This window comes from Postia placenta (genome assembly GCF_002117355.1).
Source record: "Postia placenta MAD-698-R-SB12 unplaced genomic scaffold POSPLAscaffold_8, whole genome shotgun sequence".
Classification (NCBI taxonomy): Eukaryota; Fungi; Basidiomycota; class Agaricomycetes; order Polyporales; family Adustoporiaceae; genus Rhodonia; species Rhodonia placenta.
The window spans coordinates 1,903,103-1,925,516 of NW_020169839.1; the positions used below are offsets into that span (position 1 = coordinate 1,903,103).

At 54.8% G+C, this 22,414-nt stretch overlaps 8 protein-coding genes across 8 annotated transcripts; 3 read left to right on the forward strand and 5 right to left on the reverse strand.

The window, feature by feature from the left end:
- Positions 1-77: 77 nt before the first annotated feature.
- POSPLADRAFT_1181919 (hypothetical protein) lies at positions 78-2,970 on the forward strand (the record flags this gene model as incomplete). The annotated part of the gene is made up of 3 exons (XM_024488879.1): positions 78-211; positions 326-462; positions 526-2,970. The coding sequence occupies 3 exons, from the start codon at positions 78-80 to the stop codon at positions 2,850-2,852; spliced, it is 2,598 nt and encodes an 865-aa protein (XP_024338662.1). The 3' UTR covers positions 2,853-2,970.
- A 37-nt stretch (positions 2,971-3,007) lies between these two features.
- On the reverse strand, positions 3,008-5,456 carry POSPLADRAFT_1034368 (hypothetical protein; the record flags this gene model as incomplete). The annotated part of the gene is made up of 14 exons (XM_024477017.1): positions 3,008-3,180; positions 3,232-3,260; positions 3,310-3,342; positions 3,395-3,712; positions 3,766-4,020; positions 4,073-4,139; positions 4,198-4,396; positions 4,429-4,477; positions 4,540-4,675; positions 4,732-4,866; positions 4,924-4,967; positions 5,030-5,121; positions 5,151-5,269; positions 5,312-5,456. 14 exons carry the CDS (start codon positions 5,454-5,456, stop codon positions 3,008-3,010), a joined length of 1,794 nt encoding a protein of 597 aa, XP_024338663.1.
- Positions 5,457-5,900: 444 nt separating this feature from the next.
- Positions 5,901-7,888, reverse strand: POSPLADRAFT_1145019 (hypothetical protein; the record flags this gene model as incomplete). Its single annotated transcript, XM_024485751.1, has 7 exons — positions 5,901-6,170; positions 6,232-6,402; positions 6,493-6,593; positions 6,665-6,790; positions 6,865-7,008; positions 7,649-7,734; positions 7,785-7,888. Coding segments are annotated over 7 exons (1,002 nt in total), but the record flags the coding sequence as incomplete, so codon positions are not given.
- A 539-nt stretch (positions 7,889-8,427) lies between these two features.
- POSPLADRAFT_1040217 (hypothetical protein) lies at positions 8,428-9,278 on the reverse strand. The gene is made up of 3 exons (XM_024477701.1): positions 9,046-9,278; positions 8,699-8,979; positions 8,428-8,653 (listed from the first exon to the last, which is right to left on the reverse strand). Exons 2-3 carry the CDS (start codon positions 8,954-8,956, stop codon positions 8,573-8,575), a joined length of 339 nt encoding a protein of 112 aa, XP_024338665.1. The 5' UTR covers positions 8,957-8,979; positions 9,046-9,278; the 3' UTR covers positions 8,428-8,572.
- A 744-nt stretch (positions 9,279-10,022) lies between these two features.
- On the reverse strand, positions 10,023-10,575 carry POSPLADRAFT_1145424 (hypothetical protein; the record flags this gene model as incomplete). The annotated part of the gene is made up of 2 exons (XM_024485799.1): positions 10,023-10,391; positions 10,444-10,575. The coding sequence occupies 2 exons, from the start codon at positions 10,573-10,575 to the stop codon at positions 10,023-10,025; spliced, it is 501 nt and encodes a 166-aa protein (XP_024338666.1).
- A 616-nt stretch (positions 10,576-11,191) lies between these two features.
- On the forward strand, positions 11,192-11,821 carry POSPLADRAFT_1040219 (hypothetical protein; the record flags this gene model as incomplete). The annotated part of the gene is made up of 3 exons (XM_024477702.1): positions 11,192-11,317; positions 11,416-11,599; positions 11,674-11,821. A coding segment is annotated over one exon (184 nt), but the record flags the coding sequence as incomplete, so codon positions are not given.
- Positions 11,822-12,002: 181 nt separating this feature from the next.
- On the forward strand, positions 12,003-13,045 carry POSPLADRAFT_1144314 (hypothetical protein; the record flags this gene model as incomplete). The annotated part of the gene is made up of 3 exons (XM_024485687.1): positions 12,003-12,224; positions 12,279-12,487; positions 12,679-13,045. The coding sequence occupies 3 exons, from the start codon at positions 12,003-12,005 to the stop codon at positions 13,043-13,045; spliced, it is 798 nt and encodes a 265-aa protein (XP_024338668.1).
- Positions 13,046-13,369: 324 nt separating this feature from the next.
- POSPLADRAFT_1145669 (hypothetical protein) lies at positions 13,370-17,803 on the reverse strand (the record flags this gene model as incomplete). Its single annotated transcript, XM_024485821.1, has 8 exons — positions 13,370-13,582; positions 13,704-13,836; positions 13,886-13,962; positions 14,015-15,255; positions 15,317-16,145; positions 16,437-16,524; positions 17,520-17,547; positions 17,623-17,803. Coding segments are annotated over 8 exons (2,790 nt in total), but the record flags the coding sequence as incomplete, so codon positions are not given.
- Positions 17,804-22,414: the final 4,611 nt, after the last annotated feature.

The following is a 22,414-nucleotide window of genomic DNA, read 5'->3' on the forward strand; positions in this document are numbered from 1 at the left end:
TCCTACTACACGCCGCTTGACCGGATGCACATTTTGCGCAAAGCCGCTTTGTTGTGGCATTCGTCCAAACGTTCGCTATGGGTGTGCACGGCCTGACCAGTTTTCTGCGCGAGAATAAGACTGCGCTGGCGCATGTGTTGGAATTCCCGCCGCCACGCCTTAGTCCCTGGGGAGGCAAAACGAGCACAGCCCTCGTCGTAGATGGTTGGTCGTGAGTTCGTCGCTTTTGCATCCCATTAAGATATGGCTGATACAGCTTCTCACCGATCCGCTCTTGGTGGGTCTCTATCCCTATTCGCATTGTATCACGCTGCCTCTCGTACAGATTCATCTACGAACTGTTGCATTGTGCGGACCTTCCGTGGGTCTACGGGGGAGAATACGATGCGTTCGCGAGGCTCATCGAACGGGTAGCAACGGGATGGATAGCGGTTGGACTGCATCTTCATTTTGTTTTTGATGGTGAGCTGTCGACTGTCTAAGCTGCGTCGTCGCAGAGCTGCTGGACGAGCTAATCATGGTCAGGCCCATATCCCGCTCTCAAATTTCCTACGCTCGTATCGCGTGTCACCCAAACTAGCATCCACGGAGGGCTGCTGTTCTTCCGTACCTCCCCGTCCGCCAGAGCCACTCCGCGCTTCCTGCACGAAACTCAGATTCTTCCGCCTCTTACATACACAGTCTGTGTCCAGACGCTTCTCCGCCTTGCGTCTGCTCCAGACGTGCCTCTGGAAGTCCATTTTGCCGACGAGGAAGGGGACCCATACGCCGTCGCCCTTGCTGGACGCCTCCACGCGTACGTTGCAGGCAAGGACTCGGACTTTGTCGTGCTCAATGTCGACGGATACAAGGGGTACATGCCCCTGGACGAAATGGTCTGGAACACTCTCACATCATCTTCTTCCGCCTCCGAGACAAGCAGCCTGTATAGTTCCCTGAACGGCGACGGCGACGAGGAGGAAGACGAGTATGGGTTCAAGAAGGTACGCAAGGCCAAATCACGCAAGCGGGCTGCCGCCAATCACCGCGTCGGACGCGGCCTGATACCCCCCGATACCACGATAGAGCCTGACGGCGAGCTTACACTCTCGTGCACTGTATACACTCCCGACGACCTCGCGTCGCATCTTCAGCTTCCTGTCTCTGTCTTGTCTCTGGTCGGCGCACTAGTCGGGAATGATTACACTGGGCAGCCAGATGAGTCTGCCCCTTCATCACGGAGGAAAAGCAATCTGCACCGTCTGTTCTTCGAGCGGCAGCTGACACTTGTACAGCGCATTGTGCGAGTCGCAACCACCTTGCGTAGCATCCTTTCCTCCGCCTTCTCTTCTGGCGGTGCTCCCGCCCCCAAGAGGAAGCAGAAGGAGATTGGCAGCGTCATGGAGCTCATCGATGCCGCCGTAACAGCGTTGCTCATCCGCCCGTTGGACACCCTTGCTACTGGAGAGCTGGAGGACATCGTCGATCGCATAGCGGAGGCCACGCTGCAGTATGCCATACCTCGGCAGGACGAGTTGGAGGTTTCCACCGCTCATAACGGACGATTGCAGTGGGCCTCCGACGTATGCGCGCTCCATGATCATGAGTCGTGTCCACTTTTCGCCCTACTGTCGCGTCTGGACATCTGCGCATACCATGATTCCGCGGAGACACTAGTTCGTGTGGCTGCATCATATGTCGCAGCGTATCGGGCCGGTAATCTCAATCCGCACGTACTAAACTCCATAAGCACGGGAACCGCCTGGCCCAAGGTCTTCCTTGAGGACCCGGACAAGGAGACCGTGGCGCGCAGCATCGGCCGACCTATCAGGGAGGCTGGCTACGCCATACTTGGCGCTGGGTCTGTTCCCGCGCAGTCCACGGACAATGAGGACCCTGAGGACGAATACGACTCCGGCGATGAACTGATTGATGTCGTTGAGGAGAGCGACGACGACGACGACGACCCCCTTGCACCGCTGAGAGGTGCCTTGGAGCAGCTTGGCGACGGCCAGAAACAGGATAACGGCCAAGCGCGAACGGGACAAACGGCGCCGCCATCAGCCAAAGAAACGCTTCCACGGATAGTGACCGAATGTGTCAGACGGGGTACACACCTTTCGGCCGAAGACGTATCCGTCCCCGCGCTGCACGACATCATGAAGACGCTGTCCCTTCCGCAGCCGCAGCATGACGGACAACATGCACAGGTCCCTGTGCAGCTGTGGCCCCTCGATGCACGTCGCGTCTTTCTCCTTCGGATTCTCCAATCCGACGTCCCAAGCATCAAAGCGGTGAGCGACGACAAGCTCATCGCAGTGCTCGCGGTACGGTGGGTAGTCCGTTGTATGCATGCCCGGGCCGCAGAGAGCGACGGCAACAAGGAACGAGAGAAGGAGCGGTGGACACAAGTCGAAGCCAGGACCTTCCTGAACGCGTTCGCGTGGTCCCCGTCTGGAGAAGCGGCGGATACCGCCCCCGAGGAACTCCCCGTAGAACCGGTGCAGATAATCGAGCGGAATGTCCAGCTCGTCGCCCAGCTCACAATGGCGCTGGATACCATTGAACAGCTCGCTCAGATCTTGCTGCTTGGCGACGTCATTCCCACTCCAGCCGCGCTCTTCTCGGGGAGACGGTTCCATGCAAATCTCGTACGACTCGGGAATGATTCGATGGCCGACTCCAGCAACGCTTTGTGGCGCGCGTGTCTCGAAGGGCTTGAGCACGCGTTTGCAGGGAGGGGACCAAAGGCCAAAAAGGACCGCAAGAAGGAGGCAAGGGCACCTATAACGTCTCCCGCTAAGGTGCAGCCAGGACAGGGGCAGCCAAGGCGGGGCGGAATGTACGACATTTTGGCACAATTGGATGGATGAGTGTGATTAACCTTCGATAATTTAACACTAACGTTCATTGTATGTATCCCTGCACAAGCCCATTGTATCATACCTTCCTCCTTTTCCACCATCAAATGTATCGTTGTCTGTACCACGGAAAGGTATTACGCACTGTGTTCTGCGAAATGCTGAGCCTAGTAATCGTCATCTCGCACCAAGCGGATCTTCAGCGGCACTTGAGGCGTCTGGCCGTCACCAGCGGGTGGGCGTACGACGGGCACCTGAAGGCCATTCATCTTCCAATAGATTTCCTTCTCTGCCGGCAGCGAGAAGTGTAATGTAGAGAGAAGGGTGGTTAAGACTTGATCTGTACATGTGGTAATAAGACCAACGGTGGTGGCCGAAGAAAAATGCTCACTCATCTCCATTTCGGCAAACTTGAAGCCGCTGCAAGCGAGATGAGCGGATCTACAGATGAGTGCTATGCTCAACTCACATGCAAGCCCTACCTCCACCGAGGAATGTCATCCTGTGTGAGTACTAGATCAGCACAATGCTTGAATATGGTATACGGCGCTGACATTGACGCGTAGACACCAGGATATTTGATCCCATCCCTGTTTCCCGGTACTTTGTCTTCCTCCTCACTGCGTTCCACGATGACGTAGCCGTCAGGGAGATTATCTCCGTCTCCTAGGCGGATCCTTTCTCCAGTGGAAGTAAGCCATCGCTCAGGCCGCCAATCCGAGGCGTCTTCTCCCCATATTTCTTTGTTGTGGTTCGCCGCCAGAATGGAAATGATTACGGTAGTATTTTCCGGAAGTGGAACAGACGTAACCTCCTGCCCAGAGGCGGAGCGGACAGGGAACTCCAGAGGGAGCACGGTAGATTTGCGCGTTCTATGAGGCCTAGTCAGGAATGTGACACGCATGGAAACATGATACTGACTTACGTTCTACTGAGTATGGAGGTCGGTGGGTACACCCGCAGAGTTTCTCGCACAAGCGCGTCGAGGTATGGTAGACCCATGAGTACGTCGTACGAAAGATTCACATCTTGCCACCGCGCAGAATCTCCCACATGCGCCATCTTCGCCGCGCGCACCTCACGGCACAGTCGCGCCTGCGCGTCGGGCCGGCTTGCAAGAAGGTAGAGCAGGCGCGATGTCGCTATAGCGGTCGTCTCGAAACCTGCGAAAATGATTGTGCTAAGGCGAGTTAATGTGTAGCATGCACGGTAGGGCACTTAGGACTACGTACTTCATTTGGCCGAGTAGTTCGGATTCGGTGAGCATGTCTCTAACGTTTGAAGGCCTGTTTGCCCGGACTGTGAGATCAGAGTTAGCTAATAATGGCCAGCTGTTGACGGGCTGCCGAGGACTCACGCAAAATGCTCATGATGTCGCGACCTCTCGAACGGAACCCGGTTGCTCCCTGCGGTTCATTGAGTTTAAGACTGCCATCAACAAGCGTGCCCTCGATTGCAGATTTTTTATCAGCGTATATCCCCTTACAAGTACGGTGCATGACTTCGACAATGCGGCGAAATTCTTTCAACGGCTTGATGGGTACCAGTCCATGATCCTGTTTCGCCATTGGAGAGAGAAGTTCCTGACGAAGAAGGGAACGAAAGGGCGGATAAGGATTAAGCGAAGCGCAGTTGGCCTACAATGCGTGTGGTGTAACCGTTTGTCAAGGGCTAACGGCACAACGTGCATGTTACTCACGAGAACCTGCGCAGCGCCTCGGCGTATTCACTTGTCTTCTCTGGGTTCAGTGCATCGAACGTGTATCCCAGCGCGGCCTGACAGATGTATTCAAGCGCACCACGAGACGTCCATGGGACTATGTCGATTTCTTGCTCTAAATTCGTGGTCTTCGGTAACTGAACAACCCACGACTCAGAGTGCAAAGCGTACCTCCAGCAGTAATTTTTGAAACAAGAAGGTCGCATAGCTGATCAGCAATAGGTTGGATGGTTGGCAAGAGATCGCGCATGTTGGCAAGGGAGAAGACCGGATTCAACATCTTTCGTTGCTTCCTGTGCTGCTCGCCTGTGTAACGGGAATAGGTATGCCGGAGGCACGGATACAGAAAGACCAGCAACTTACCAAGGGTTGAGATGAGACCTTCACCGAATATGAGTTTGTTCCCCCTAAATGGCATGTGAGCGCCGAATCTCACAGCATATAGGCCACCTAAGATGCTAGTACGCACATTATGAACATGTCTGTCTCTTCATAGACGTCTTGCTCTTTCACTACGATATGGTGGAGCGCGCGAGGGTCTGACACGTACAATTGCTCCTCCTGCCATACATCATTAGCTGCAAACTTACTGCTGCCACAATCAACGTCCTCACCCCAAGTAACGCATGAATACGGACTGCGCCGCCATACTTCTCGGTCAGCTGGAGGTTATACTCCAGTCCGTCTTGGAATATCCGGTGGTAATTTCCTTTACGTTTATGCGGCGAAGTCAGCTACTATCACATCGCACGGTCTACGCGCGTGCCTTTGAGCCAATGGTCCTTCTCGGGGCCTGCAATGTCGATGGCGCGCGCTTTGGTCGCCGTCAGTCGCTTCACCAGTGCCCAGAGAACCAATGCGAGCAGCACTGACGCCCCTGCATGTGCGACAGACATGCTTGCGAGCCGACTATTGGGCCTACGCACGTCAGATGAGGCTGCCAGGAAGGAATTGTGTCACTGTCATTGCAGCCCGCATTACCGATGAAGGTCGGGTGTCTGGGCTTTATGATACTGTTTCAAGCATATTATTGCCCGCGTGGATCACCTGCTGCGACATGAGGGCACTGGACAAGATCCACGAGTATCAGGTGAAAAGCGGCCCTCGGCGAAACGGTAGATTGTGCCGGCGGGATCGCGCCGCGCTAGGGCAAGCCTAGACCTGATAAGATTCTACTGATTAGGGATATGAAAGGACCCATAAGGACCCATAGAGGAGTAGCGGCGGCTTATAGGACGGTGGTGGCTGAGCCCAAAGGCAAGAGCCAATGTTAGCATCTGCGCGTGCCCAGATATGATTGGGCGTCTAACATGCAACATGATCGCCAAGATAATTATTCGCTATGTTCTGCTATGCCTCAGGAGCGCCTTGCTCCGGAACGTCGCGTTATACTGCAGCAGATTGTTGATGTCCCGCACCCAGTCATCCTCCTTCCCTGGGCCCGCACCCTCGTTCTCCTGCATCTCCTCCGGCTCCACAATCGACGAGCGGTTGATGCAGGGAATCGGAAACGGCGAGGCGCGCACGGTGACTGCCTCCCCTGGGCCAAGCACATGTGAAGTCTGCCCGTCCAGCGACAGCCCCGCCGACGCGCGACTGCGCTCACCTATCTGCAACAGGGCAATGAAGTCAGCACCTTTGGCCGACTTAGAAGAGAAGAACGCAGCTGACCTGTAGTGTGATGCTCGACGATGAGGGGAAGACGAGCGGGCGGAAGGACAAGCTCCGCGGGCAGATCGGTGTGAGTACCAGGGCGCTCAGTGACGGGTGAACAATGGGTCCCCCTGCGGAGAGCGAATACGCCGTCGAGCCCGTTGGTGTCGACACGATTAACCCGTCCGACTGAGCACAGCGGACAGGGAGCGGAAATACATGCCATACATTTGTTTGGTGAGCGAATGGGAGCAATTGACAGCAATGCCAGATACGCACCACAGCCTCTGTGAGATGTTGCCCGTCGACGAAGATGTCGATTGTGTTCAAGTGCGGACTTGATCCCCGATGCAGCGCGATTTCGTTCATGACTTGCCAATCTATGTCCGTGCAAGATCGCGCATCAGCACACAGCTGACTGGGCAGCAGATACGCATGTGAATGGACAGACCTTCGCAGTGCGTTTCCATTTGTGTGCCATCTACATCGTGAAACTTGCAGGAGAGGCGCATGCGTTTCAAGATGGTTGCGCGCCCCTCAAATGCGCTGTCGAGCGCCTTCGCATAATCGTCGATATCTGTGTCACAAATGCAGGAGTGCATGTATCAATTGGTCCGCTGTGCTACGTGGAGACGGCAGAAGACAGCTCACGGAAGGGGAGCAGGAACCCGAGTGTGCCCATTGAGAAGCTGAGCACAGGCGGGACAGCGCCAACCTTGAAGAGCGAGGACGCGTGGAGGATCGTGCCGTCACCACCCAGTGTAACGATGAGGTCAATTGGCTCAGCCAAGGGTCCTATAAAGGAGGGCACATTAGTGATCCAGCCGGAGGCTAATGAAGATGCAACAAGGAATATGCTCGTGTGAAGGTAGGGACACCGGAGTTCACAGGGGGGGAAAAAGGCGATAGACTACGTGCAAAATTGATGGCCTATTGCAGGTAGGTCACTGCGCGCATAGAGCAATACACTCTCCTCTCAGCCTGACAGATGTCGCATGGACCCTAAGATAAAACAGCGTCGAGAGGAGTTCAGACAGCGATATTCGATAATGTCAGAGTACTACATGCGGGGATTGAGCAGTATTCGCGATGCGAATTAGCACTTGAAAGATATCTTCATGATCCCCCGTTTACTGCGTAAAGGCGGGGCAGCGCGCACAGCCATTCGGGAGGATGGAATGGACCTTCCGCGGGAGACATGACACCGAGTCCTCCACAGTGAAGCTGGAAGACCGGTGAAGGCGCGCAGGCATATGGAATACGGACCTAAATCCCATGGCCGGCGGAGCATGTCCCATTACGAAGGGATAGTCGGGACAGCACGGGTTCCACGTCAATTGCGATAATGAACAGTCATCCACATACCCTGTCACAGAAGGGAAGGACAGTCTTCCCAGATCGGCCAAAGAAAGCATAATGCGAGAAAACAGCGTACCTGGGTGCCACACCTCAACGCCTTCTGGGATGTCTGGACGATCCTCATGGAACACACGCACCCCAGGGTACTTTTCGTGCACGTATCTGCATAGCAATGATATCGTGTCTGAAAGCGACGCGTGAAGACGACTCACCGCAACAGCGCCTCGATCCCTTCGGCCACAGCGCGTGTCCGATGCTTATTTACGATGAGGATGGACCTTGGCGGCACATTCTGCTTTTGACTTTGACTTGAGAGCCATCGGAACAGGTTGGTGGGTCGATAATGCCGGTACGTAATACACAAAATCAGAGAATGCACGAACAGGCTAGGAAGACGCGGCGTACGTCGTGAGGGTGCGCCTCTGAGTTCTCGGACGCGCCAAACTAGCACATGTTTTCCTGTATGGCCTGGACGGCGAGCCGGTGATGAACTTCTCGCCAGATGTACGCGACGAAGAGGAAGCGACGCAGAGAGGTGAGCGAAGATGTTGCTTGAGGATTGTTGGTATGGAGGCACGGACTCGGAGGGCGGACTGCATGTCGCGGAGTCAGCAAAGGCGCTCGTCTGCGGTGGAGAGCCGGATGTCTGTTCACGTCCTCACACGCATCGGCCGCCTTCAATAATACTCTCTATATCTTTGCTATGAGTCGGAAGCGTTTCTATACTGAGACGAGCAGAATGCTATTTATGTTCCTCAGTGTCTTACGGTGCTGCCACCAGACTGCTAAGCGCTAAACTCCGCATAATGTTCTGGTGATGATAGACCCTCTCGAGTGCATACAACGGCAGAAAAATTGGTATTATGGAGCTCAGGAAAGTGGTCACATTTGCCTTGAAGAACAAGTTTTCAGTCTACTACAGATGATGAAGTCATTTCCGCCCTGCTTCAGGCATCGAAAAGCGATGTTACATGGCGCTGGGCGGGTCGGAGCTAGCCTATTAAGGGTGTTGGCAGAGAAGCGCACAGCTTTGAGCAGTTTTTTGGGGCCTAGAAGTGCATAGGATGGCACCCGAGTAGTTCTTTGAAATTCCAGATGGAACGAACCCAGACTGCAGCTCACTTACTGCAGTGCAATACGATACCCATCGCGTACACACTGGTCCGACCACGCCGCAGCGGACCAACTCGCAGCCTTGTGAAATTGAAGAATGACTGCGGGCCGTCAGTGATTCGAACTGTGTATGCAGACCATAATAGTCACGGCAGAGGACGAAGAATGGTCGGAAGTGCTCAGCTCGGTAGAGTGGGGCTGTCGCACACAGCATGGAGATCCGGCCTGTACCGCAGCTGTTCCACGTCCAGAGGGGAATGAAATCCCGCATTCCAGGTTAGCCTGTATACGATGCTGACGGGAGAATACGGAGCCGTGAGCAAGGCAGAGAGAACCTCGGCCAGGTCGAGGTGGGCTCACTATGGCCATTCGCCAGCGTCTTCAGTGCACTGTCACAGTTAGCTGAGATGACGATCCCGCGCTGTGCTGCTTCTACGGTGTATGCCACTCCGTAGTTAATCTGGCCGATCAGTGGGGCAGTAGACCACAGGAACTCAAAATTGTTCCTGGTATATGGCAGAAGCAGAGTCGGGGGCTGTGCTAGATCAACATACTGACCTTATATAGACCCGATTATGAACCGCTGAACTTTCTCCCCGTGGTGCTGTCAATGCGTTGAAACGTTGACCGCTCATAGTATGATCGAAAAGTCCTACAGATCGGCTGTAATGTGGCTCTGTCAGTGTGGCTGTACCGGCACTGAGTCACTAAAGCGACATCTTCTTCCGCCGGACCACTATATCCAAGAACGCACCGCGCCCGCAGTGTACAAGTCAGTTGGCGTTCACACACGAGTGTGTGTCATTGAGGACGCACTGACGACGTTGGGGATGGAAGGACGACACGATGACTCGCCTCTGGTGTGAGCGGAACAGTGGGGCCACCGCAGCACCGACATACCCCATTGTTCACAAAGATCCGCGATGCTCGTCCTTGGGAGAGGACAGGACCCTGCAAAATGCATGACATCAACACCGCCCCATACAAACGAATGAACGAGCTCGGAATGTACTCGGGACGAATGAGCGTTCGTCGATGTCTGTTCAGAATGCTCTGTGAGCGAATCAAGCAATACATGAACATTGAAATAAAAAGCAAACCAAGTAACCTAACCTCTACACGGATGGAAGTGTAAAATACAGAGAAAGTTCAGCTGCTACGATACAGGTTTCGCATGCGAGTCGTCATTACGAGTTCCTGGTGGTATCTGGAAGGGGCGTGTGTAGATGATTAACATAATATACAAGTAGGGTTTAACGAAAGGCCATAGCCGAGGTATAGGACAATGAAGAGACAAGGCCACACATCATGGGCCCGTCTCGTCGATTTGAACGCATTTACATCAAACGCTTCTCGATCCAGCTGAGGGCCTTCTCTTTTCTGCCAGCGGCGGCGGCGGTACGCGACCGCTCGGGGTCAGGTGTAGTAGATCTTGCGCGTGCGACTTCGGGTTTGCGCTCCTTGCTGACGACGTCGAGGTAGTTCGGGGGTGTCTCCGCCTCATGAATGACGACCTGTGGCTCGACGATCACGTCTATGATCTCGTAGCGCACGAGGGTGGTTGTCACTTCTTTCCACGCCATGGGGGAGATCTGCACGCTTTGTATGCCGGTTGGCGCGTTCACGGTCACGTAAAACGAGATGCAGGAGTCGTCGACGTCGCGCAGATCTTCGCGGAAGAGGACCTTGGCAAACTCAACGGCTTTCTGCGTGCGCCACTGCTCAGCGGATGCTAGAGACCGTAAAGACAAGACGCACCTCATATGATGGTGCAGCCGTCACGTATACCATCTTCCCCCGGAAGCGATAGGTAACAAGATTCGCAGTGGAGCGATTGTTGGGGTGGTGGCCTGCCGCTGGTGTTCTGCGGGTGGTCTCAAGTCTGCCCATTATCAAGTATGCTGTGTAGCGGTAGAGTGCGGAGGGCTAGGATGTGGATGACGGGATAGCTAGATGTTGGTCCTTTTATATTACAGAAAGGAGGTGGCAAAGCAATCGGCAAGGCCTCAGGCGCGATGAGGCACAGCAACCGTCTAAAAGCGTCAAGCGTTCTTTCACAAGGAAGCGGTCGTTGGGCCGTTCTGCTCCGAAGTGGCGGTAACCGTCGAAAGGTAGACGTATTGTATATCCATGTTGCCCCTGGAAAACAAAGCATATCCAGTGTATATTGCGATGCATATCTGGATGGCACAGTGGTGGGAAGCGAGACAGCATAGCTCCAGCACCGTTCGAAAGGATTGATGTTGCGCAAGGTGGGAGAGAAACAAGCGCCCATCGTCCGGAGCGCTCGCTTCAAGCCTGTACAAGCAGTGCCCCCTTGTCGGACATTCGCACTCAACTTTCGCTCGAACCGCTAGCCCCGTCACCAGCTCTGAGCGCTGAGCGCTGAGCGTCGGGTCTAAATTTCTTGTTATACCAATGTCAGGAGACTCCAGGTCGGCAAGCTATGACCGGATGTCCTGTCAGTCCTACTTGTTATATAGACAATTGCCATACGCCTTTTTGGAGAGCGTAGCAAATGTCTGATTGAGCGTACACAAGAGCCCAGTCTTGCGGCAATCATTCATGACTCCTATATAGTAAGACCCCTGTGAGTCATCAAACGCAGGGGACTATTGTATATATTGTGGGTGCACCGCTATCATCATCCGCCGCCAACCCCCCTATACTGACAACATTCCTAATATCACTGCTTCGTGTTCCCCACGCTGGCGATGACTTACGTCTCAGCGCACGCCTGGAACTCAATCGCATGCCGTATTCGAAGCATACACGTGCCGGTATTATTCGTCGCCCGTATGTACTGGCTGGGTTGAAGTCATCACCCTTTCCGGCTGCGGCACATGTGGCGCATGCCTTCGACTAGTACAATTGTCACTGACAAAACCGAAAGACAACAACCTGTCGCTACGTGGTATATAGATATCTTGTCTGGTCATTTCGAGTCACATGGCTGACTTCGCATCATTTGCACGTTGTTTTCATCAACTTCTCTAGACAAGAATGGGACAGGACGTCCCTTCGCAGTCGAACGCATGTAGGGCACATGTTCGATGCTCTAGAACCGGGTTAGCGCTTTTCATTTGAGCATTTATGAATGCTTCGGCGAGCGGCGACTCTATAGCCCTCTCCACATTGTAGGCCCTCCAGACGTTATCACAGACATGGGAAAAAACAACAGCAACAACAACAATAAGAACGCAAATCCGCCGAAACCGCAGGCGGTCACCCAATCGACAGCAAAAGTGCCCAAGCAGCAGCCGACGCCCGAGTCCACGCCGCCCTCCGATGTGCGCGATGGAGACTCGCCGCCGACAATGTTGGCGACCCCTATATCGCCTACCAGCGACCCCGCCAATGCGACGGAAATGAAGGCACAGAGTGCCACGGGGGTTTCCGCGCCCAATATGCACGTTATACATGAACTTCTCCACGCCTTCAAGGCGACCTTGGGAACACTGGGGTCGACAATCGATATCCTCGGTGAACAACCAGAGAGACTCTCCGAGGTCTCCCAGGCCATCGACGCCGAACATCAGGTGTGTGTGATCATTGTCCGATCGCAGATCACACACTCATCATGAGCGGTGCAGATTCGGGTTGTTCGAGAGCAGGTTGAGCAGCAGCATGGCGCGCAAGAGGAGGAGATGCAAAAGGTGAAGAAATTCGTCAGCGACGAAGTCAAGGCGCAGGTGCGCGACGCCCTCAGGGCTCAAGTCAACAGGATAGTCAGCGGTATCGTGCAAAAGGAGATAACGAAACGGATACAAGCCCAGGTAAGTGGCTCATTCGCACTTGAGATGTTTGGAGTGTGGTTCATTCAGGTCGCATATAGCTTGCGGTCCAGATCCCCTCCAAGCTCCGAGAAGACGCCAGGGAGTTTAAGCAGAAACTCCTTGAGGCCAAGATTAACCTCCACAATTCGTAAGCACCAGTGGTCCCTTCCAGCGTCAACAGTTTGATCTGACATGGTCTCGCCTTCGCTTTCTACAGGGAGGCCCGAAGAATGAATGCCCTGGTTCCCTCAACTGCCCTCGACGAACCTCTGGGTAAGCTCTTGAGGCCATCGAGCGCGTCGAGCCGAGGCATGCAAGGCGCTGCGCAAGGCAGTGACTTCGTCGGGGCCGTGGGCGGCTCAGTTATAGACCTGCCAACGCCTTCGCCGCTGTTCCCTGCCAACGCAAGCGCGTTGATAAACCTCAAGCACGACGACCTGCGCAGGCTCTTGCATGAGTACCAGCTGACCGAGGCGCGACCAATTGCGCAAGGCAAGCCGAGTCCGGGTCTCCTCAGACAAGATCTGAAGGAGCAAGACATAAACACATTTTTGTCTTTCATTGGGGTGGGGCCTGACTTGTAGCGCGTATCCGAATTATCTTACCAATGACCTATGGACAGATCACGTTTTCAATTCTTGCTTCAGCACCGGTCGCCGGGAAACACTCGAACCCCCCCAGCCCCTTGCTCACGAGGGTTTCTAATCCGTACATGTGATGATTGCGGCGGGCCGTGCGAACCGTTGTATTATGCGGAATGTAATTGTACTACATCCTTAACACTCCTCATCGTTATCGTATTCATTCTCGGACTCGTAAAGGCGCTGAGATTTACATACACTCTATGCGTACAATAATGTTAGCCCGTCTCGTCAGCGTTTGAACACGTCGTGTTATGACTACACGATTTATGGCCCAAGAAGGGTGCTTCGTCGCCGTCGGGCTTTCTCGAGAGGAAGAAGGCTCGTTACTTCAGAACGCGGCGTTTGCGTGTCGCTGGCACCTATACCATTCTCAGCGACCTGGCTATGAACAGGCAGGTTCATCTCACCAGGCTCGTCGGGAGGTCTTGATGGGGCCCGTATGCGATCCGCAGCATCCTCATCGCCTCCAGACGAAAGCTGAGGCGAAGATGTAGACGGAACTGGCCCGGCTACTTGCAGTGGTTTTGGAAGCATGGACCGTCGGCGCTGCTAACCCGTCTCAACATCGTACACAATCGGGCTTGTTAGCGGGACGGACCTTGTTCACACCGGCGACGTTCTCCTCATCAAGATTGATCAGAAAACGGGTCTCGTCGACATGCATCCTCTGCTCGGCGCATTCTACAACCCACGCAATACCGACAACGAGGGGCCGCCGTTCCTTGAGAAGCCTGTGCCATCGTCAACAGGCGCCTGCATGGTGCTCATGCCTCGACGAACCTGTATCGCGTGAGCGTACTCATGAGCCCGTTCTTGTACACGATGTGTGTGCACGTCTGGCCAACGCGAGCCAGTATCTGCGGTCGCCATGTCAGAGACCACCCTGAGAAACAGGTCCACAGGACATACCCTTGCGCCCATGCCCCTTAGCATGTCGACAAACAGACCGCCAGCGTCGTCGCCGTCGTCCGTGCGCACATCCACGAAGATCGTGCACTCCTTCAGCACGTCCAGCTGGCCGGGAACGCCCGCTGTGCTGTCTTGCGGGGATTCAGGGGCCATGCTCGCTGCGCGCCGCCCGGACACCCGCGCGCCGATGCTAGTTGTCCGCGTTGGCACAGGGGCAGTACGCGCGAGATGGCTCGTACTCGTCGTGCGCAGTACATGACTGTGTCCGGGTGCGGTCGCGGGGGCGGGGACAGATGGCTGTGCGTCAGGTGTCTGAGGGTGCGGCGTGAGCAACTGCGAAAGCAGATGTGACGCTAGAGATGCCCGCCGCGAGTCGTCCCGCGATCGGAGTGGCTGCTCGCTTCCTGGTGGTGCATTGGGGCCTCCTGGCCCTGCTTCAAATTCAATAACAGTCAATGTATTGTGCTCGTCACTTGAGCTGGGGCCGGCCATCGCCTCGTCCTCCTCGTGGACAGCGGCCTGGCTTGTCGACGGAGCCGACCCTCCTTTCACAGGGCTGCCCTCGACGCTCGGCAGGCTCGTCTTCTTGCTCGCCTTGTGCGTCACGCGACTCCCGCCAAATGCACTCCCGTGGAATGCACCCACCGAGAACATCCGCCTGTGCGATGCTTGTGCGCTCGTCGCATTAATGCCGAACGCGAGGCCCTTGGGCTTGCCGGCAGTCCCAGATGGCGCAGGTGGCGGGAGCATCAGGGTGGACTGTCGTGTGCCCGAGAGCATTCTCGACAGATTGCCTACCGTGGCTGCCTTCTGTAGCGTAGGAGTGCGCAGTGTTTCCTGCACAGCACCAGCGGCAGACAGAATGTCCCCGTCATCACGGCTACGCGCGCCCATGTCCGCAGGCACTGATGCTTCGCGATTGAACCCCATGCTCGTGCTCGATCGTGAGGGGGGCGGCATGTTCAGTCGCTGTAGCGCACTCGAGAGCGACGACAACGATGAGTTGAGTGACGACGTGCGTTCGGTTTTGGGTGCAGGCGGGAGTGGCGCGATGCGCATCTTGTGCGGCGACGGCGCATTTGCCTTCGCGCTGGAACTGGCAGTGGGCCGCGCAAATGAGAAGAGAGTCGTTTGCGTGCGTTGAGCGCTCGGAAGGGTATTTGAGGATGTCGAGGTGGTCGCAGCGGGCGTCGAACTTGAGTTTGAAGACACGGTATTGCTAATCACACGAGAGGGTGTTCCTGGTGAGCTCAAAGTAACAGTCAGTAGATGACCATAGCAAGCCGGACAGACTGAACGCACCGACATTCCTCAGATGCACGGCCAGTGACGTCTGCGACATAGTCTTCGATGACACCGAGCGCGTGATGCGCTGACTAACTGCAGGAGGCGGGGCACGCTTCTTGCCTTTTGCTGCGGTCGTCTTCTTCGTGGACTCTTCTACTGCCGATGACAGAGCGAGTTTCGTGGTCAGGCGGGGCAGGCGGCTGACGGCTTTTTGTGCATATTTCTGTGGAGAGGACGCGGCGGCGATGGCAGACTCACCGTTCGATGGCGGCACATCGTGATTGGGGACCCGTGCGACCGCGGGCTGGTCCGCGCTGCTGGTGTGCTGCAGCGGCGCACCAGGGGTGACAGGAACTGGTGTCAGGGGTGACATTGAGAGCAGAGCAGATTCCACAGAGGTTCTAGCAGGAGTGATAGGTCCTGCAGTCGTCGTGATGGGGTCGTGGTAGTCTTCACTGTCGATGCGTAGACAGACAGTAGGCCTTGTCGGCGAACGCGGTACTTGGCTCAAGTCGATGTGTGGCATTGGGGAAAAGACAGGGACGGACTGCGAACGTTTGAAGACTGAGGGTGCATGAACGCGACGCGGCGAGGGGGAGAGAGGCCGCGGGAGTGGAAACCGATTCTCAACACGCTCGCCATCGTGTCTAGGCTTCTTGAGATTGCGTTCTGTGCGTGCGGGGGGCTCTTTGAGGGGGGAGGGTGGCCGCTTGCTGTGTTTCGGCTCACTGTCGTTGCGGCCCTCGGGAAGATGGTGGTGGACATTGTTGGGTGAAGCAGCGTGAGATGTAGCTTGATTGGTGCGTAAAGCTAGTCTGGCATCTTTGAGAGGAGATCTTCCGAGCTGCACAAGTCCATCATCAGGAAGCGCTAACTGCGAGCGAGTCCGTTTTGCATGCATTGAACTGGGTTGAAAGTGGCTGAGGACTGAAACAAGGCGACGCGTGCTGGCGTCTGCAGACGCGTTTAACACGTGACAGAGAATCCGTTCAACAGTTCCGAATCACTGGTAGTGTAAGGCGAACAAATCAGCGTAAATTACCCCATACTTTTCTACAGGTAATTTACAATTTATTACAAGGGTGTCCATTGAGAGGTGTAAGTGATGTAAATAAGGGTGTGTCAGGTGTTGGACCCACCCAGGGGAGCCACCACTTGTGCTGACAACCTTTTGTGCCTCTTGCACCAGCTTCTGGGCAGAGCCAATACGCAGCTTCTCAGACCTTCATTTTTGTATTAACCCATTCATAAATTTTAATGGACTGTTTTTACTCCTGCTATTCATAATTCATATTAACCAATGTCTTGAATATTCCCATGGTGTCACAAGTTGACATGGCATCTAGCCATTTGTAACGGGCAGATCGTGTCGAGGGCCATTACGACAAGTTGAGGTCAAGGTGCAAGGACGAGCGAGAGTGAGCAAGCAGGCAAGAGGATCGCAAACAACAGAGGGTGGGATGCCCGGATACTGGTGTTGGCAAGACAAGGGGAACACAAGTGAGAGGGCATGAGTCTAAGTAATACGGGATAGACTGGGATGAGTCATCAAGTTCCTGGTGAGTATCTAAAATGTCCGTTGTAGCTAGATTGACCATTGTTATCTAATCAGTCAAGTCTGTAGCACATTGTATTGTGTCGGTAAGTGTCCATTGGAACATAGCCGTTACACCATCTTCTCCTCAGGGAGCATGCTTGCGCGGTTCTAGAGTGAAGGGTCATACCTGTAGGGATTTACATGCATGCGCCGGTCTCACATCATAACCTCTACACCAAAAAGGTGCAATGTCAAGCTTGGCTTGACATCTGACCAGAGGTATATATGCTAATTGTTGCGACTTGAGGTCAAGCGACAGGGGAGGATCTGAAAGCAGGGGGCGTTCAACTGGTTCTCACCAAAGCGATGGTGAGCAATGCTCAAACCTAAGGCTAGGGACAAGAAATGTATTAGTTAGTTAAGTAAGAAAGAGAATACATGAGAGGCTTACTGACCTAGGGACAAGAGGTCGAAACTGAGATCCCTAGGGCAGCAGAGGCTGGTGATAGGCGTCAAGCCCCTCTGGGCCCCGATACACCTCTTTTTGGCAGTCGCATCCTGCCCGGCACTTCGACTCAGTCACCCAACACTTCGATTTCGCCTGTCACGACTTGGTATGGCGTCTAGCTGTTTTTTAATTTTTTCCTTTTCGCGGGCTCGAACCCATGACCTCTGTACTACATACCCGATATGGACGCATCACTATCTACTGTACAATTAGATTAGATGGGACGGCAGTGCACGGCATAGCTCGGGCTCCGCTGACACAGCCTCTCTGACTCACCGGCCCCCGGGGCCGCGTCAGCATGCTGCGCACGGACCAGCTGCGCACGGACCAGCTGCGCACGGACCAGCTGTGCACGGACCAGCTGCGCACGGACCAGCGCGCACAGCCTGCCCTTATCTCCCCATGTATATAAGCCGGCCTCTGCTGCCCTAGGGACCTCAGTTTCGACCTCTTGTCCCTAGGTCAGTAAGCATCCTTTGTATTCCTTTTCTTACCTCACTAATATATTATCTTGTCCCTAGCCTTAGGTTCGAGCTTTGCTCACCATCGCTTCGGTAAGACCCAGTCGAACGCCCCCAGCATCTTCCAAAGTCTGTGTTTCCATTGTCGCTTGACCCTAAGTTGTGACATCGCCTTTGACGCTCTTCAACATCTTCAACGGTGCGCAATGCTTGCTCAAAGCTCGGCACGGTCGTCCTGATGCCTCGTGCGTAGATCTTGGGACATCTCCCGCATTTGGCAGACAATAGGGCCACTTGACACTGTTCGTCCAAGCGCGCGCATCGCTTCATGCCACACCGACGTAGCTGGTCTTTCCCAATTAGGTATCAAACCTCGTGGTATGCCTTCAACGACGGATACTGGTCCGAAGTGTCTCGCATGTTTCTCTTCATTTCTGTGTTCGGCATGACATCACTCTACCGATGGACTTGATACGTGCCACTCGGTGAGGCAGATTCGTGCAGGACAATGCAAAGCCCCTTGTACTAGTGTGCCACTCTCAATAGTCGTAGCGTCCTATGCGTGGAATAAAATCTGTTGTACTTCTCTCCAAAAATACAAGATCCGGTCCCCCCCTCGAGTTCGGAGCTTATAAGTTGAGTTTGCCCTGCGTCTAAGCCCTCAACTGCATCAATTTGTTCTTCGCTGCATAACCTCGAAACCTCGTATACTGCGTTTACTCGTCAATATCGTCTCGACAAACCTTTCGACTTCAGCTATTGTCGAAGAACTGCGAACTGCGCCCTAGCTAAGTCCAATCTATCGAATCGTGTCTTTTCCCTCTACAATACATCGAAGAGCTCTGCCGAGCTTTGATTGTCTCCGCTAACTACCCACAGCCTTCGAGTAGCTTCGACGACGTGTCGAGCCACCTCGAACCGTACCTAGCATTTGTAGCCTTTCCCAAAGGCATTTTTTGTGTTCACCCGAACCGCGGGACACCTTGCTGCTAACTCCCCTCTCACTAAGACAATAACCTGCCTCTAGTTCACCTAGGTCGTACCCAGGTTAAGGGTTAGGGTTTTGTAGATCGCATCACCGGCTTATATACAGGAGAGGTTTAGGGGAGGCTGTGCGCACTGGTCCGTACACAGCTGGTCTGTGCGCAGCATGCTGACGCGGCCCTAGGGCCGGTGAGTCAGAGCAGCTGTGTCAGCGGAGCCCGAGCTGTGCCGCACACTGCTGTCCTATCTAATCCAATCGTACAGTAGATAACGACTTGTCCGTTCAAGTGTATAGTACAGAGGTCACGGGTTCGAGCCCACAAAAAGGAAAAAATTAAAAAACGGCTAGACGCCGTACCAACTTGTGACATTACCCCCCCCTCAACAGTGCATGACCTCATGCGAGGTGCCCTTGCCCATCTCCCACCCAGAGCGGCAGCGTGCTTCAGTCAGCGGCAAAGGCATTGGCTGAAAGTTGAGACCATCAAAGACAGCAGCATTGAGGCGGAGAGGGGTGTTCAGATTCTTCCAGTGGAAGTCGGCTATAAGGGCCGGCGCATTGGCAACGTTGCGCGCCATGACGTATGCGAGTTGTCATAACCCTTCCACTTGATGAGGTACTGCAGTTGATGCTGGAAGATCCTTGAATCTTTGATCTGCTCAATCTCGTACTCCTCGTTGCCCTCAACCTCGATCGCAGGCGGCTCCTCTGGCTCCCGGCCCGGGATCTCGCTATGCATGTACTTGCTCAGCAAGGAGACATGGAATACCGGATGCACCGGCACCAATTTCGGCAGAACTAATTTGTAATCCAAATCTCCGAGCTTTTACCGCACAGCATATGGTCCAAGGTGCTTGGAACTGAGCTTCTTGCTCGGCTGTTTCAGCTTAAGGTTCTGGGTATCAAGCCAGACCTTGTCCCCTGGCACGAAGACTGGTGCCTTTTGCACATGTCTATCGTAGTACACCTTCATGCGCTCGGCTGACAGCTCAAGCGCAGAGCACATGTCGTCGCAAATCTCCTTCAAGATCTTGAGCCGATCAGTGGCCGTGTCACGAGTTGGTACGGCATCTAGCCGTTTTTTTATTTTTTCCCTTTCGTGGGCTTGAACCCACGACCTCTGTACTACATGCCTGATATGGACGCATCATATCTACTGTACAATTAGATTAGATGGGCGGCAGTGCATGGCACAGCTCGGGCTCCACTGACACAGTCTCTCTGACTCACCGGCCCTAGGGCCGCATCAGCATGCTGCGCACGGACCAGCTGTGCATGGACCAGCGCGCACAGCCTCTCCTAAACCTCCCCTGTATATAAGCCGGCCTCTGCTGCCCTAGGGACCTCAGTTTTGACCTCTTGTCCCTAGGTCAGTAAGCATCCTTTGTATTCTTTTTCTTACCTCACTAATATATTATCTTGTCCCTAGCCTTAGGTTTGAGCCTAGCTCACCATCGCTTTGGTAAGATAAGTCGAACGCCCCCAGCATTTGGTTTTCCCCTGTCGCTCGACCCTAAGTCGCGACATTAGGTCGAAACTCCCCAACGCTGCCGGCGTTCCAAAACAAACACTCACTCTTCCTCTTCCATAGGTCGGGTGGTGCGCACCCTTACTATACCCTACAATACGTAGATAGCCTACAATACATCGCCACCACTTAAGGGACAAACTCTTCAGTATCTGCACTTCAGTGGGCGATACTTGTCCTCACGGATGCGTGGCTTAGGTTCCTACTGCATACTAGCCAAAAGCAGTACTGGGCCCCACATGAACTGCGAACCTTAGTGTCTTCTCGGGCACCGTAGGTGTAAGCTAGCTAACACGGCCTTTTGTAGCACGCGCACCCCCCCTTCCTTCCCCCATCACTGTGGCTGACAAATTCTTCGACTGCTCTCGACTTGAGCACGCCTTCGACACCCAGGAGCAGGTCAACGTCTCTCACGACAACCCAGAAAGCAACGGAAACCTAGCCCCTTTCTTCATCTGTGATTGGCAACCGTGCCCTAATTGCACTCCACGGTCCATCACTACCAATGAAGGGCACTACATGCCAATCCGACGAGTCCAGCACCCCAGCGGCCCTGCACTCCGGTATGCTGGCACTTCGAGATCCACATCTCGCCACGTCACTCCTGCCCTGTCTCGACCCGCCTCCCCAGGCACCCACATCCCCCAACCTGTCACCAGTACAAGTCAAGCACGAGGAGATCCCCATCTTCCTTGAGGAACTGAGGCAGTCGCACAGCCTACAATGACCCCTCAAGCGATCCCCCAGCCCTCCTTGGGACCGCAGTTGGAAAGGCCTCCCAAGACCGAGCCCCGCGACACTCCACCGCATTCTTGGGCCGGCTCATCATCAGCAGTCACCGCCTCGACTTCAGTCCCTGTCCTACATCACCCCGCCTCCGGGCTTCCTCAATCGTCTTCACTGCCGTCACCGCCGCGAGGCCGCTTGAGCACTCGTTCCTCACAAAGTTCGCCCGGTGGACAGTCACAACAGTTGTCACGACTTGGTACGGCGCCTAGCCGTTTTTTAATTTTTTCCCTTTCGCGGGCTCGAACCCGCGACCTCTGTACTACCTGCCTGATATGGACACGTCGTTATCTACTGTACGATTAGATTAGATGGGACGGCAGTGCACGGCACAGCTCGGGCCCCGCTGACGCAGCCGCTCTGACTCACCGGCCCCCGGGGCCGCGTCGGCATGCTGCGCACGGACCAGCTGCGCACAGACCAACGCGCACAGCCTGCCCTAAATCTTCCCATGTATATAAACCAGCCTCTGCTGCCCTAGGGACCTCAGTTTTGACCTCTTGTCCCTAGGTCAGTAAGCTCTCCTGTACTTACTTCTTTTACTTACTAACTAATACATTCTTGCCCCTAGCCTTAGGTTTGAGCATAGCTCACCATCGCTTCGGTGAGACTTAGTCGGACGCCCCCAGCCTTCAAGTTTTCTCTAGTCACTTGACCTCAAGTCGCGACATTAGGTCGAAACTCCCCAAGCTGCCGGCGTCCCCTCGGGACCCCTTACACTCACTTCCCTTTCCCACAGGTCGGGTGGTGCGCACCCCTACGATACCCTACGATACATACGATACGTAGATAGCGTACATACACCGCCACCACTCAGGGAACGAACTCTTCAGTACCTGCACTTCAGTGGGCGGTACTTGTCCTCACGGACGCGTGGACTAGGTTCCTGCTGCATAATAGTCAAAAGCAGTACTGGGCCCCACGTGAACTGCGAACCCTAGTGTCTTCTTGGGCGCCGTAGCGTAAGCTAGCATAGCACGGCCATTGTAGTACGCGCACCTCCCCGTCCTTCCCCCTTCCATCATGGCTGCCTGCCAAGGCCAGATCCACGCATTCGACTCCCAGGACCTCATCGACGTCTACATCCCAGACGGTCCTGAAACTGTCCTCTATCGTTGCGAGCAGCAGCCGTGCCCGAATCGGACACCCCGATCGATCGAGGAAGACTACCCTCGCTACAAGGCCATCAGACGGGCTCAACACCCGCTCGGACCCCGAAGCACCCTCGCATCTCGATCCGCCTCACAGCACTCTCGCCCTGTCTCCCCTACCTCCCGCCTTCCCCAAACTGTCGCCGAGTCCAGTCAA